At 45.7% G+C, this 13,315-nt stretch overlaps 1 protein-coding gene across 8 annotated transcripts in view; it reads left to right on the top strand.

The window, feature by feature from the left end:
• Positions 1 to 13,315, top strand: part of LOC119176390 (uncharacterized) — a 213,774-nt gene that overhangs the window by 11,625 nt on the left and 188,834 nt on the right. For 2 of the 8 annotated variants that reach the window (XM_037427649.2, XM_075877573.1), the window contains exon 4: positions 4,180 to 5,058. The exons of the other annotated variants lie outside the window; for them this stretch is intronic. In XM_037427649.2, the coding sequence (XP_037283546.2) occupies positions 4,180 to 4,371 (192 nt within the window). In that variant the 3' untranslated portion in view covers positions 4,372 to 5,058. Of the gene's footprint in view, positions 1 to 4,179; positions 5,059 to 13,315 lie in introns of those variants that run through there. 8 annotated transcript variants of the gene reach the window in all.

Below are 13,315 nucleotides of genomic sequence, written 5' to 3'. Positions count from 1 at the left end.
GAGATTTCCCGGACCTTATGTTTCGTAAACGATATTTGTGCTCTCATGGTAACAGGATGCCTATTTTTAAAAACCAATAAACTTTATTTGGTCCTGTATAGCAAAATTCGTTAACATTTGTTTTACCGAGACGTTTTCTTATTGAATGGCTACCTTCGCTAATGTTGTTTGCTTTCACGATCGGTCAATGTCTGCTCCTCTAACCCTGTCTAACCGATCTGGGTTATTTAAAATAAAGGAAGAGTTTCTGTGAATACCTGCACAATTTATTTATACATGTTCGTTAACGTCTGATGAACCGCATCTTCACTCTGGCGGCCATCCGCGCGAAAATTGCGCCTGTTTCGCGCCTAGCTGCACATTGTTGTCGTGCAATATGTGTTAAGAAAACGTCTTGTATGCACTAAAAAAAAAAGGAGAGTACACATAAAGGCTCGTTTTTTATATATATACACAATATTAATGAGATCTAACAGACAATCATGTAAAGAAAGTATAGGGGATGTCATATGAGGTAATTGTAGTGTAAACGCGAAGAAAGAAAAGTGGATGAAAATATACCTTGCTTTGGGCAAGTACCAAACCTGCGACCTTCGAATAAAGCGTCCGATGCTCTATCAACTGAGCTACCACGGTGGATATGCCCCATCCACTTTATTGGGTATATATGCAAATTAAACGTGAGAGCGTTAGTCAGCGCCGCCTGTAACCAACCGGCGAGTGTGGAACGCTTTTTTGTTTGTTTGTTCTACGTCATGTATGCACTAAGTAACATTTACTGTAAAGAGGTTGCCCTTGAACTATGCCTTCGGCATTTTGCATAATGAGCACGAGGTCATGACTTCGATGACTATTGCTGTGAATGTCAATGCAGAAGTGCTCCACTTTTCGGTGCGTGTTATAGGTGGCCAAATTACTCCAGAGCGTTCCCCTATATACGGGTTGTCATGCGACTCAGCTAGGGGTAGTTTTGAGATGTTAAAAACACCAGCTGAGATACTCAGCGACGAGGTTAGTTATTTCCGACAGCCTAAAATTTCTCAAATGCTTTCAAAAAGGCACAAGGATAAGTCATGTTCGGTGAAACACACCCTTACATCCGAGGGTAAAAACTTTAAGAAATAGTGCATGTAAAAAAAATCGGCAGATCCCACGTGCCTGGTAATTGACGTTATGCGAAGCATGCGGAGGGAAAGTGACCATGTTGCATTTTTTTTATTGAGCGACACGTCAATAAAGGACGCTAAATATATGTACAAATGTTGCACGCACAGGCATATATGTTGAAGAGTTGCAGATGTTTATATAACGAATTAATTGCACTTCTGCAACAATGCCAACTAGAACATACGTATTACAACAACACAAGAAGCTGATATGAAGCACTGATGCTCGCGCGGATGCTGGCCCTGGACACTGCTACATAAATCAACTTCAGCGCATGGCAACTAACCACAATCGACGTTAACCTGACATGACGCCTCTATCAAAGGAATACATATGTAATGTTTATAAAATTGTGTAGGCAACACTGCAACTACTACTGACGTTTCACGAAGATTAGCGTATATTTGAAAAGTAGTTCCGAGACCTCGCGTAGCTCTGCAGTAGAATGCTTGACTGCCACGCAGAATTATCGGGTTTGATTCCTGCTGAAACCCTGAAATTTATTATTTGCATTCGTCGGGTCGACGCTACCGATGTCGGGTATTTCTTAACACTCTTAAAATTGCCCATGTGTGTTCTCGTCGTTCCTGGGTAGATACTTAGCGTCAATCACCTGTGGCCCATACCCGCCCGTGGGTATGTGCCACTGTCTGACGGGAATTGTTTGACGACGTACACCACGGGATTGTGCGTTATTCATGTCTTGACCAGAGCGTCATATTCGCCAAATCATCTCACTCTCCCATGCTAATTTTGGTTCGCCAAGTTAAGGGGGTGACCACAAGAGCACCCAAGCGTGGGCGGATGGATAGATAGATAGATAGATAGATAGATAGATAGATAGATAGATAGATAGATAGATAGATAGATAGATAGATAGATAGATAGATAGATAGATAGATAGATAGATAGATAGATAGATAGATAGATAGATAGATAGATAGATAGACAGACAGACAGACAGACAGACAGATAGATAGATAGATAGATAGATAGATAGATAGATAGATAGATAGATAGATAGATAGATAGATAGATAGATAGATAGATAGATAGATAGATTAACGTCAATTGAGAGGTTAACGTCAATTGTAGTTAGGTGCCATACGCTGAAGTTGATTTATGTTGCAGTGTTTACGGCTGCCATCCTCCCGAGCACCAGCTTATCAGCTTATCGCTTCTGGTATTGCTAACACTCATGTCCTTGTTGACATTGTTGCGCAAGTGTAAAAAACTGGTTGTATAAACATCTTCAACTTTTCAACATATGCCTGTGCGTGCAATATTTATGTATCTATTTCATAACGTGTCACTTAATAAAAAAATACAACACGGTCATTATCCCTACGCATGCTTCACATAACGTTACTAAATATATTCAACTTTAAGCTTTACGTGGGTGAACATGTTCAGCTAGCTGAAGAATCAAGCTCAGAAGGATGACAGTCATGTTGTGTATTTCGCCACCTAGATAATGTATCGGTGCGTAGGTTTGCCGACGGTCCCAATAACAAAAAAAAATAGTTATGGCGAAATTTCGGGCTTTTTTTACGTTCCGTTTCCGCATTGATTGCCTGTCTCGAGTTGCTCGTGGAACACAGCTGCATTTTTTAATCATTTCCTTCAGGACAAATCATGCAAAAATTGTTGCCTATGAACGCGAATTAGTGTTTAGCAAAGCGTAACACCAACGAGCAGGGGGGGGGGGGGGGGGGGGTGCGGGTTTCGCACAATCTTCGAGGTGTCTCAAGACGTGCGTCACGTGTTGTCATGGCCTGACAGTTTTGAACTTAATAATTTCCATGCCGTCATAATGACAAGTCAAAACTGTTTTGGGTGCAGCTTGAACCAGAACCAAATTCTAGTACGCATTACACGAAAGTTTGTGATAAAATGTGTCTCATTCAAAATAAAACAAATTTAAGTGAATGAACGTACACAACACAGTCATTATTGAGGCCCGCTAGCTTTACATATATTTGTAAATGAACAAAGTGGGAAAAAAAGAAAAGACGTGAGAGCAATTATAAAGAAACGAAATTCACGAACCTTCGTTCGCTATTGCGTTTTACTATATATGGCCCGACCGCCTGCGCTGATAATACGTGCTGCATAAAAAACAGCTTAAATTTTCTCATTCGATCGATTCCTGCGTAATAGCTTTTTGTGAGTATGGGCCCCGTTTTGTAAGGTGCACTACAAAAACAGCTATCACAGTAATGAAAAAGCACTTAAATGAAGCGCTCAGAAGTTCACGTTAATAGAAAAGAAATAAATATAAACTGCACAGGATAACGATATGTTCATGTTTAACGGGACTTGCTTCTTTAAGTGAAAACTTCGAAGTCATTCTTTTTACTGGTTTATTAGGCTTACCCCGCATTTAAATGGTGAAATCAGGGCCGAGACAAAGATTCATCCTAATGACTTAAAACAGTTCTCCGCCGCGATCCGCCAGGAACTGCATTTGTCGGCCTCAACAAAAACTAAGACTTCCACATTGCCACTTCCTTTTTGTTCGATTTGACAACAAGAGCTGTATGTATGTATGTATGTATGTATGTATGTATGTATGTATGTATGTATGTATGTATGTATGTATGTATGTATGTATGTATGTATGTATGTATGTATGTATGTATGTATGTATGTATGTATGTATGTATGTATGTATGTATGTATGTATGTATGTATGTATGTATGTATGTATGTATGTATGGAGAATATATGCGTATACTTTAGGTACGTATATACAGCATTCGTTTCTTCTGTCGTCAGTTTGTCGTCTAGGCTTGTCTTGTCTATAGGAGCGGTCTTTACATTCACAGATCGCAGTGCTGTTGCTTTGCGCAGGTGATGAAAAAGCGGGTGGGCTTCGGCTGTTAGATAACACGATCGCAATCGTGGGACATTCCTTATTGCGTGCGCTATTTATGCGTATTTTTGAAGAAGCTCGATGCTCGTCACCGAACGTTGTCACTTATCGCAACTGGCTTTACACCGTGTGCGCAGCTGCGCGAGTGCAGGCCGGGAGAGCCGTGCGGACACGTCACACGAGACCACTACGCCACGTACAAGGCGTGCAACTGCCCGGCCCATCACTTGTGCACCGTGCCGCTGAACTTCAGTGACCGCAAGGTTGTCAACGTACGAGAACCGTTGTACGAGGGAAGTGCGTACCTGGCGCTGTGCCTACCCAAGTAAAAAGCAAAGAAGCCACGGATTTCGGTGGCAAAGACTTTCCACCACATCATGTGAACGCAGCTGGATTAGATACCGCGCGCTATCGTGTGTGTAGAGCCACTGTACCTATTAATGACCCTACGCGCTGCGAAATAATCGGCAAGTGACAGACTTTACAACTTAAAGGAACGCGCCTAATCGAACACACTCACTGCCCCAGTGCAGTGGTCTGGGTGATTTTCTAATGTGTGCAGACTACACGGCTCTCATTAGAGAGCGCGATGTCGGGGTTGATTCAAAATTCAGTGTTTGATCGGCGCTCTGAACACTTACATTCGGTTTCCCTTGGCACGTGTGTCCTTTGTTTCTCCCCGTAAGGCGTTACAGGAGCCTAAACCATTCGAGCCATGTGACGAAAAACCTTAAAGTGCCATACAACACACTTCATCACGAATGTTCACTTTGCAGGTCACACGGTTTGTGTCGTCTTCATTGTGAACAAATATGTGATATTTTCCCGCAAACTGGAAATACCTTCCAGCTTTCATGCCTTTTTTTTTTTTTGAGGTACGAAGAAATTTTCTGCATATGTGTATATAATGTGCCCCACAAAAAATCGACAAATCGAAAGGATGCGGGTGAACGTACTAGCGCTGACAGCCCGTACAACAATCCGTTTGTAAATAAAGTTTGACTGATTTCTCTTTCTTTTTCTGTTCGCCGAGTCGAATTGGCATCCAGTGTGTCTGTTATTGTTTTCCCTGAATGGAGTGGTACCAGTGTGTACTTTCGAACAGTTTTGTGTCTGGCGCACAGCATCGCGAACTATATGGCAATGTGACCACGAGACATTCTGAATGTTCCCATTTTCTCCACGAGAAGTCAAGGATGCTGAGAATTTCTGGGTGACGGAAACCCCGCAGCACACGGTCTCCCCCACGGGACGTCCGAGGTTGGGAGTACGATGCAGGCTGAGGCCAAATTTCATACAGCCGGCCCAAGCTTGGCGAGTCAGAGATGCGAAATCGATAGACAGGTGGTGACGCCACTCCGCAGGTAGCCGAACTATCACTCTGTGACGCCACCGATATTCAGAGTGCGACGTCTTGTTAACTTTTCATTGATTAACAGAAAAGATCAAACTGCAGTGTACAGAAACAAGAGACGGGCTAGCAAGTTTTAGGTACTTTATGAGAACACGCCACCAAGAAAAAATTATATATTGAGGTACCACTTGCGAAATAGCGCACTGGTTCTAGCTGCCATATAATTTTTGAAAGATGACCTTGACATCTATATTTCCTTTTTGTATCAATCAACCTTTTTTTTTATTTCCTGCAAGAAAGTGAAAAATATAAATTTGAAAGGAAAAGATTTATCTACCACTCTCTACTGTTACATCATTTCTCTCTATATTGAAAGGGTGCTGTTTGAAAACTAAAGAGCATATCGAGCTAAAAGCGAATATAAGCAAAACGTGTACGCTGCGAGAAATAAGCTGACGATGTTTGATGTCTACGGATGCCAAAAAGAGTTAGTAATCTTGTGATAATGGAGGGTAAAATGTTGACTCTTTGTAATGATATAGAGATAAAATGCTTTCTTTTTAGAAATTATACTGCATGTATTTCGGGGAAACATCTTTATAGTAAGGGCTTCTGTCCAGTTAATTTTTGGAGAAATAGGGCAGTTCTATGTTCATTCACGTGCTGCAGGAAAAAGGAGTGTGTGCAATTATCGAAAGGCAGAGAGGGCGGCCTGGGCTAGCCTGCTACATAGAGTTTCCCAATATACACTAGAAAGAACTCTGGCGCTAGTGTCTATGGGAGCGGCAACACATGGCACTTCAGCGAGCATGGGAATCATGGGCAGTACACACATTTGTCTAATCTTCGTACTTTTGGTCTGATTTGGCTCCGTGTGTGTTCGTGTGCTTGAAGCTGTTTTCTCATAAAACGAAAATTAGCAAATGTTCAGTGGTTGCGCTTTACTTATTCTTTTAGACTTACCTTTCCAAATCAGCTCTCGAAGTTCAAAAGGGTTGAATCTTTCTTTCAAAACAAAACCGAAATACAGCAATAAACGAAGCCGCAAGTGCGATTCGCCGCCCAGAAGTACGAAGACAAGGTAAATGTGTGTACTACCCGTGGTTCCCATGGTCACAGAACGATCGCAGCGACAGAGTCCCCTATAGTTAACTTTAGGCAACTCTATGGCCTGCTATCGTGTACATGAGAGAAGGTAAATAAATAATGATGAGGGGTGACGATGGGGAGAGAAAGAAGTGGTGCGTATATACAATAACCACGTAACATTGCAGTCTTGCTAGAGCCTGGAGACCAGTCCTGTGTCTTAAGGAGCTATATAACTGCCCTTGTTGCTCGCACTGTCGGATCGCGAATTGCTGACGATATGTCACTTTCAGTTAGCGTTACAACACCGGTTCCGGCCAGCATCGAAGCTAGCGTTTTTTGTTGCGACACATAAAATGGGCAATCGCAAAACAAAGCCGGGGAATGCTTGAGCTTCGCCTCAAGAGCAGAACGCGAGAGCGTATTATTGGGCCCCATTCGCATCACCTTCTGATTCGGTAGCCTCGCTTTGCTCAATCATGCCCCAAAGAAAGGAACGTGTGCGCACTACACATTGGTCATTTCAGACTATCCAGAATTCCCACTACAAGTACAGTTGCAGAGTGCCCATTGCACCATAGTTTACTGCTAATGATGCTAATAATTTTGCTCCTAATGATGAGCAAATATGCCTGAGTGCTTTGTAATATATAGGTGAGCCTTCATACTACACACTCACTGTGCAATTAACACGTCTCGGCGCCTGGCGCGATAATGCGCTTCTACCCCACAACATTACATGCAATAATGAGAATCCTTGCATTATTTTACATTCGTATAACGTCTTTTTTTTAACACAGATCAAAGAAATGACGTGGCTCTGTGGTAGAACATGTGTTAGCCACGCAGGAAGTCTTGGTTCGATTCCCACTTAAATTAGACTTTTTAAAATTAATTTGTATCTACCTGTTTTTCCGCTCACAGACAACGCTGCTTTTTTCCTCACAACCACCGACACTGACGTCGAACCAGAATTTATGCACAACGAGCTCTCTTGCTATCGCGTTATGATAAGTGTTACTGTCTCACATTCATGGCAACGTTCGCATTTCAAGCTGCCCGCCCGACCGATGAGGTGTTCATAGCGCGGGACTGTGATTGCCGTCAGAACCTTACACCGTGTTGGGACTCCGGGTGCTGCCGGTCTCGTTTTCGGTAGCTGGCCCCGTCGCAGGATCCATCGTCCAACAATTTAGCGAGAAGAAGCGCCCGAACGAACAACAGAGATTTATTTACATGTGGAGAAGTGGTCAACTGACCCAAAGAGAGAAGAGTGCGTGCAATACAAAACGTCTTCGGCATTTTATAGCGCCACGTTGTTGACACTGGGCGCCTTGTCCGCATCGTCAGCCAATACGGTGTCGCCGGCACCTCGGCCACGAGGGAGGGGAAAACACCTCTCACAACACAAGGAGTGGCACAACCCAACACGAGGTCCATATATGGTCCCGGCGCCCCAAAATGTTACCAAATATGGTCACGAACGCACAGCAGACCCCGTAGCTCTCCCGGCGAGGAGGAACCCGAATGGGGAGGTGGGGGTGGACGACACCGTCAGGTCAAGAACCGGTTCTCCCCCAAACTCTCCCTGCTTGGCTCTCCAGGGCCGGTCGTAACAGTCTCTCGCGCGGGGGGGTGAAGATCTCGATGGGCTGAGGTTTGCAGCCACTGTCCGGAGAGATCAGCGCCGGCAGTCGGTTTGGTGACGACCGTCTTTGATGAAGTAGAGGGCAACACCTGCTTCATTGAGGGCTCAACAGACGTCACATACGCACATGAAAACACAACTACTCAGCCGGTGAGCGCCGGACAATTCCGCCAAACTCCACCAGGCAATTTTCCCCTTTAACTGATATTAAAGGAAATACACAATTTATTCAAAATGTTACTCACACTTTAAGGTGACACAAAACAACAACACTGGAAGCACACCGAACCCGAAACCCTGGATAGCCGTGTCTTCAACGTTTTCAAACAAGTACACCTAAAAGAGTAAAAAAAACAATCACTAGCTCTTGTCAGGTCAGGAAAAAAAATGCCAGAGTTCTCGAGACATCCTCTCGCGTCAGGGGCATCGACTTAAGCCATCAGCGTTGCCATGGAGTACACCCTTTTTGTAGCGTATTTCAAACGTATATTGTTGCAAAACGAGGCTCCAACGCAGCAGGCGGCCGTTCTTAGAGGACATGGTCTGTAGCCAGGTGAGAGGACAGTGGTCCACTTCCACAATGAACTTGCTTCCGGCAATATAACAAGCCAGTTTCTGGACTGCCCAAACCAAGCACGCACATTCCTTTTCGCTAGCGCTGTAAACCTGCTCGCGAAGGGTGAGTTTCCGGCCAACATAGAGGACGGGATGCTCTTGATCCCCCTCATCCCTTTGACTAAGAACTGCCCCCATGCCTCTATCACTAGCGTCGCATTGGACTATGAAAGGCCTCGAGTAGTCCGGTGAACTAAGCACAGGTTGGCTCTTAACACTCGCTCCATCACGGAGTGAAGCTTTTCTATCGAGTTCGACTGCGGATGGTAGACTGAACTATGCAATAATTTCACGCCACACCGCTCTAGAAAGGTTGTCGTTAAGGCACTCGTGAAAATGGTGCCCTGGTCTGATTGTATCTCGGCAGGAAAGCCTACCCGGGCAAACACGGACAGAAGTGCGTTCACTATTTCGACGGAACTTAGCTCTTTTAGCGGGACCGCCTCTGGAAATTTAGTAGCTGGGCAGATTAAGGTCAGGATGTGACGGTAGTCTGAAGTTGTCTTGGGCAAAGGACCTACTGTGTCAATTACCAACCGACGAAAGGGTTCCGTGATTACGGGTACCAGCTTCATTGGAAATTTCGCCTTATCTCCCGGCTTACCCACTCGCTGACACACATCGCAAGATTTTACAAACCTCTCTACATCTTTAAAGCATCCAGGCCAGTAGTATTCCTGTAAGAGACGATTTTTCGTCTTCTTTACGCCTAAGTGGCCTGACCATGATTCTCCATGCACCAAACTAAGCAAATCCTGACGATACGCCTGAGGTACGACTACCTGGTCAAATTCTACTCCTCGCCTATCTAGATATTTTCGATAGAGTATGCCGCTCCTCTCTTGGAATCTCACATTTCGTTTGGCGATTCCCTCTTTCGAACTGTCCTGGAATTGCTTAAGCGTTGGGTCACCCTTTTGTTCGGTTATTAATGAAGCGGGGCTCACCTGCAGCAGCCGACTGAAATTATCCGAAGTTGGCATGACACACAATTCTTTTGTAGTTCCTAGTACCTGGAATGTGTCACCCTCTGTGCTATCCTCTGTACTACCAGGAATCGGCTTGGGAGCAATGGCATTCTCTATTTGCTTGGTCAACGAGGCGTAATTGACCCCTTCCAATTCGGGGGGAGGTTCAACGTCGCCTTTAGGAATGGTTGCCTCCGCGACTACGGCTTCTGCAGCCTGTTCTCGCACAAGTCGATTTGTTTCCGTGGTGTCCAACTCGCAACCAGGCCCGTTGTCGATTTGAGGCTTGTTTGCCTCAGTGAATGTTGCTCTCGCAGCCAGCGCACGTGCCTTTGATCTAGTCAGTGCCTGCACTATGCCTTCTCCCAACGTTAGACCTTTCTCCTTCAGCATTTGATCTGACTTATTTGAAAATAAGTAAGGATACTGAGGGGGTAGATATGGCGATACCGCGGCTTCTGTTTCCAATGTTCCAAATGCGCCTTTAAGGACAACTTTAGCTACGGGAAGGCACTGACTGTTTGCTTCTACGGCTTGTCTAATCCAGGCACAGTCTCCTGAATACTGTCCGGACTGAACAAAAGACGGATGAACTACGTCCATAGTGGCTGCGGAGTCTCTAAGAACCCGACACTGCTTGCCGTTCACGGTAAGGTCGTACATATAGGGCTCTAGCAACTTCATGTTCTCGTCGGCTTCATTTATAGATAAAAAGGCCACCTTTTCTTTCGGGCAATGTTTCGCGAAGTGCCCTGTTTCGTGGCAATTGAAACAAGTCGCCGGTTTTCTCGCCTCAAATTTCCTTTTGCTTGCCTCTGCCGGCGCCCCATGGTTAGATGAATTGTTTTCCTCACCCTTTTGTGCGAGACTTGTCGGTTGTTTTCTAAACGGCGCCTTATTCGGCCGTAGGAATTTTTCCCTTTTAGGCTCGCTGTTTGCCCCGAGGGCGCGGCGCGTAACAAATTCTTCAGCGAGCTCTGCGGCTTTTGTTACGGTGTTCACGTCTGGTCTATCCTGAACCCAGAACCTCACCTTTTCTGGTAACCTTTGATAGAATTGTTCCAGACCGATACACTCGAGCACCTTGTCATGATTCCCATACGTCTTTGCCTCTTTCAGCCACTCCCCCATGTTGGCCATTAACTTGTAAGCAAACTCCGGGTATGAATCATTGCTCTCTTTTACGGCGTTGCGAAATTTTTGTCTGAAACCTTCCGCTGACAACCTGTATTTCTTGAGAAGGCTCGACTTTACCTCACTGTACTCGTCAGCCTCCTCTTTCGTGAGGCGCGCGATTACTTCTGAGGCCTCCCCCGGAAGTAGGGACAACAAGCGTTGAGGCCACGTATCCTGGCTGAAACCTTGCCTTTCACAAGTTCTCTCAAAGTTGACGAGAAACAGCCCAATGTCCTCCCCTAGCTTGTACGATCTCATTAGGTCCGTCATTTTGAACCTGACCCGCTCTGCGGTACCGGATGCCTCGCTGCCTCCTGTTCTACTATTATGGCTAATCTCTAGCTCGAGGCGCTTCATTTCAAGCTCGTGCTTTCGCATCTTATCTGCCTCGGCTTCTGCTGCTTTCCTTTCGGCCTCGGCCGCGGCCGCCTTTCTTTCGGCCTCTGCCGCTTGCCTCTCCTCAATCTCCTCGACACATTCTGACAGCTCGTCATCCTCCGCCCCCAATGCGAGAATCGCCTCTATCAGCTCTGGCTTTCTTTGAGAGTCCGACACCTCCAGATTCAACTCCCTTGCAAGAAGCAACAACATGGACTTTCGCAGGGATTTCAGATTCATGGCTGCCTCCAGTACCGCTGTCTCTGTTCCACAAAGATTCCTGTCCTGCAACTAATTAACCTTGACGGCAACGACAGCTCTAAATACCTGCCTTGCCTCAAGTTTTCCGTTAACTTAGTCTACAAATAAAGCTTCAAAAGCTCTTACACGGAATCCTGCCCTGTCACTGTTAACCTTGACGCCACTGACAGAAAGAGCTTAACCAAGCTATCACACAATTTCTGCCTGACGCAAGTTACCTGTTAACCCAATGACCAAGACAGCCCCTCTCTACCAGCTTTTACTTAACACATAGAGTAAATGCCTGGTAAAATTTAACAGAGAAAGCCGGCACTCACCCAGTTCGCAGTCATGTCTCCGGCGTCGTGCCTCTCAGAAGTGCCGTTCGATTCCCTCTGGAAGTCGATGAGCTCAAGTCCTCCTTCTCCTGTCGTCCCGTTGTTGAACTTCGGGCTCACTCCGTCCAGTGGTCGCTTTCGGGGTTATCGGCATCCCACCGCTGCCACCAGTTGTTGGGACTCCGGGTCCTGCCGGTCTCGTTTTCGGTAGCTGGCCCCGTCGCAGGATCCATCGTCCAACAATTCAGCGAGAAGAAGCGCCCGAACGAACAACAGAGATTTATTTACATGTGGAGAAGTGGTCAACTGACCCAAAGAGAGAAGAGTGCGTGCGATACAAAACGTCTTCGGAATTTTATAGCGCCACGTTGTTGACACTGGGCGCCTTGTCCGCATCGTCAGCCAATACGGTGTCGCCGGCACCTCGGCCACGAGGGAGGGGAAAACACCTCTCACAACACAAGGAGTGGCACAACCCAACACGAGGTCCATATATGGTCCCGGCGCCCCAAAATGTTACCAAATATGGTCACGAACGCACAGCAGACCCCGTAGCTCTCCCGGCGAGGAGGAACCCGAATGGGGAGGTGGGGGTGGACGACACCGTCAGGTCAAGAACCGGTTCTCCCCCAAACTCTCCCTGCTTGGCTCCCCAGGTCCGGTCGTAACAACCGTTACTTCGAGCAGTGATTATTACCGCAAGCAAATGATTCATCATTTTTGCTGGAGACTTTGTACGCTTACATGACAGACACTCCACACTTCCAATAAATTGTCAGAAGCATCTTTTATAACCAAAGCTCCTCATTCAAGGTCACTAATATTAAGCTCCCACCCCTTCAAGATGCCCGGCACGACAGCAACCGCTCGGCCAACACTTGGAACGGTTAGCAGCGATGGCAAAGATGGTTGCAGCCTACGTGCAGCAGCATATTGTCACAGGAGCCGCAAACGTGTCTTCAACTAGGAACCATGAAGTGGTCCCTATGCAAAAGAAAGTTAAACTTCTCCGATCCTTGGTGACACACATTATTCGAATAAAAAAGCCCCGCGGACGAACCGCTGCCAAGGTTGATATTAAGTTTATCCATTCCGTTTCTTCTTTCTTTTGGGGCAACCGTGCTGAGTTTTAGACACAGGAGCGTTTGCGAAGCCGTTTGCGATTTTCATCGGGAGACGAGAAAAATAGAATGCTAAGTTCATCGTTAAAAATTATCGAAATTAAGCATATTCAATAAAAACTTAATATTTCGAAATTATAAACATTTCCTATTAAATAGCAAGACACCGTTCGTTTCATGGATGATCCCCCATGGTGGGTCGCGCCAGGATAAAAGAGACAAACAAACAGCAATAATAGACTTTTATTCAGCCACAATTTACAGGCCGATCATTTCGACCGCCTGTGCAACAAGTCGATGCTGTTCTTCTTCCCCTTCGGCGCCGATCTACATGTTACACTGCAAATGT

This window comes from Rhipicephalus microplus, chromosome X (assembly GCF_043290135.1).
Source record: "Rhipicephalus microplus isolate Deutch F79 chromosome X, USDA_Rmic, whole genome shotgun sequence".
Lineage (NCBI taxonomy): Eukaryota > Metazoa > Arthropoda > Arachnida > Ixodida > Ixodidae > Rhipicephalus > Rhipicephalus microplus.
Note: the sequence above shows the minus strand (reverse complement) of the source record. Positions and strands in the feature narration are given on the sequence as shown.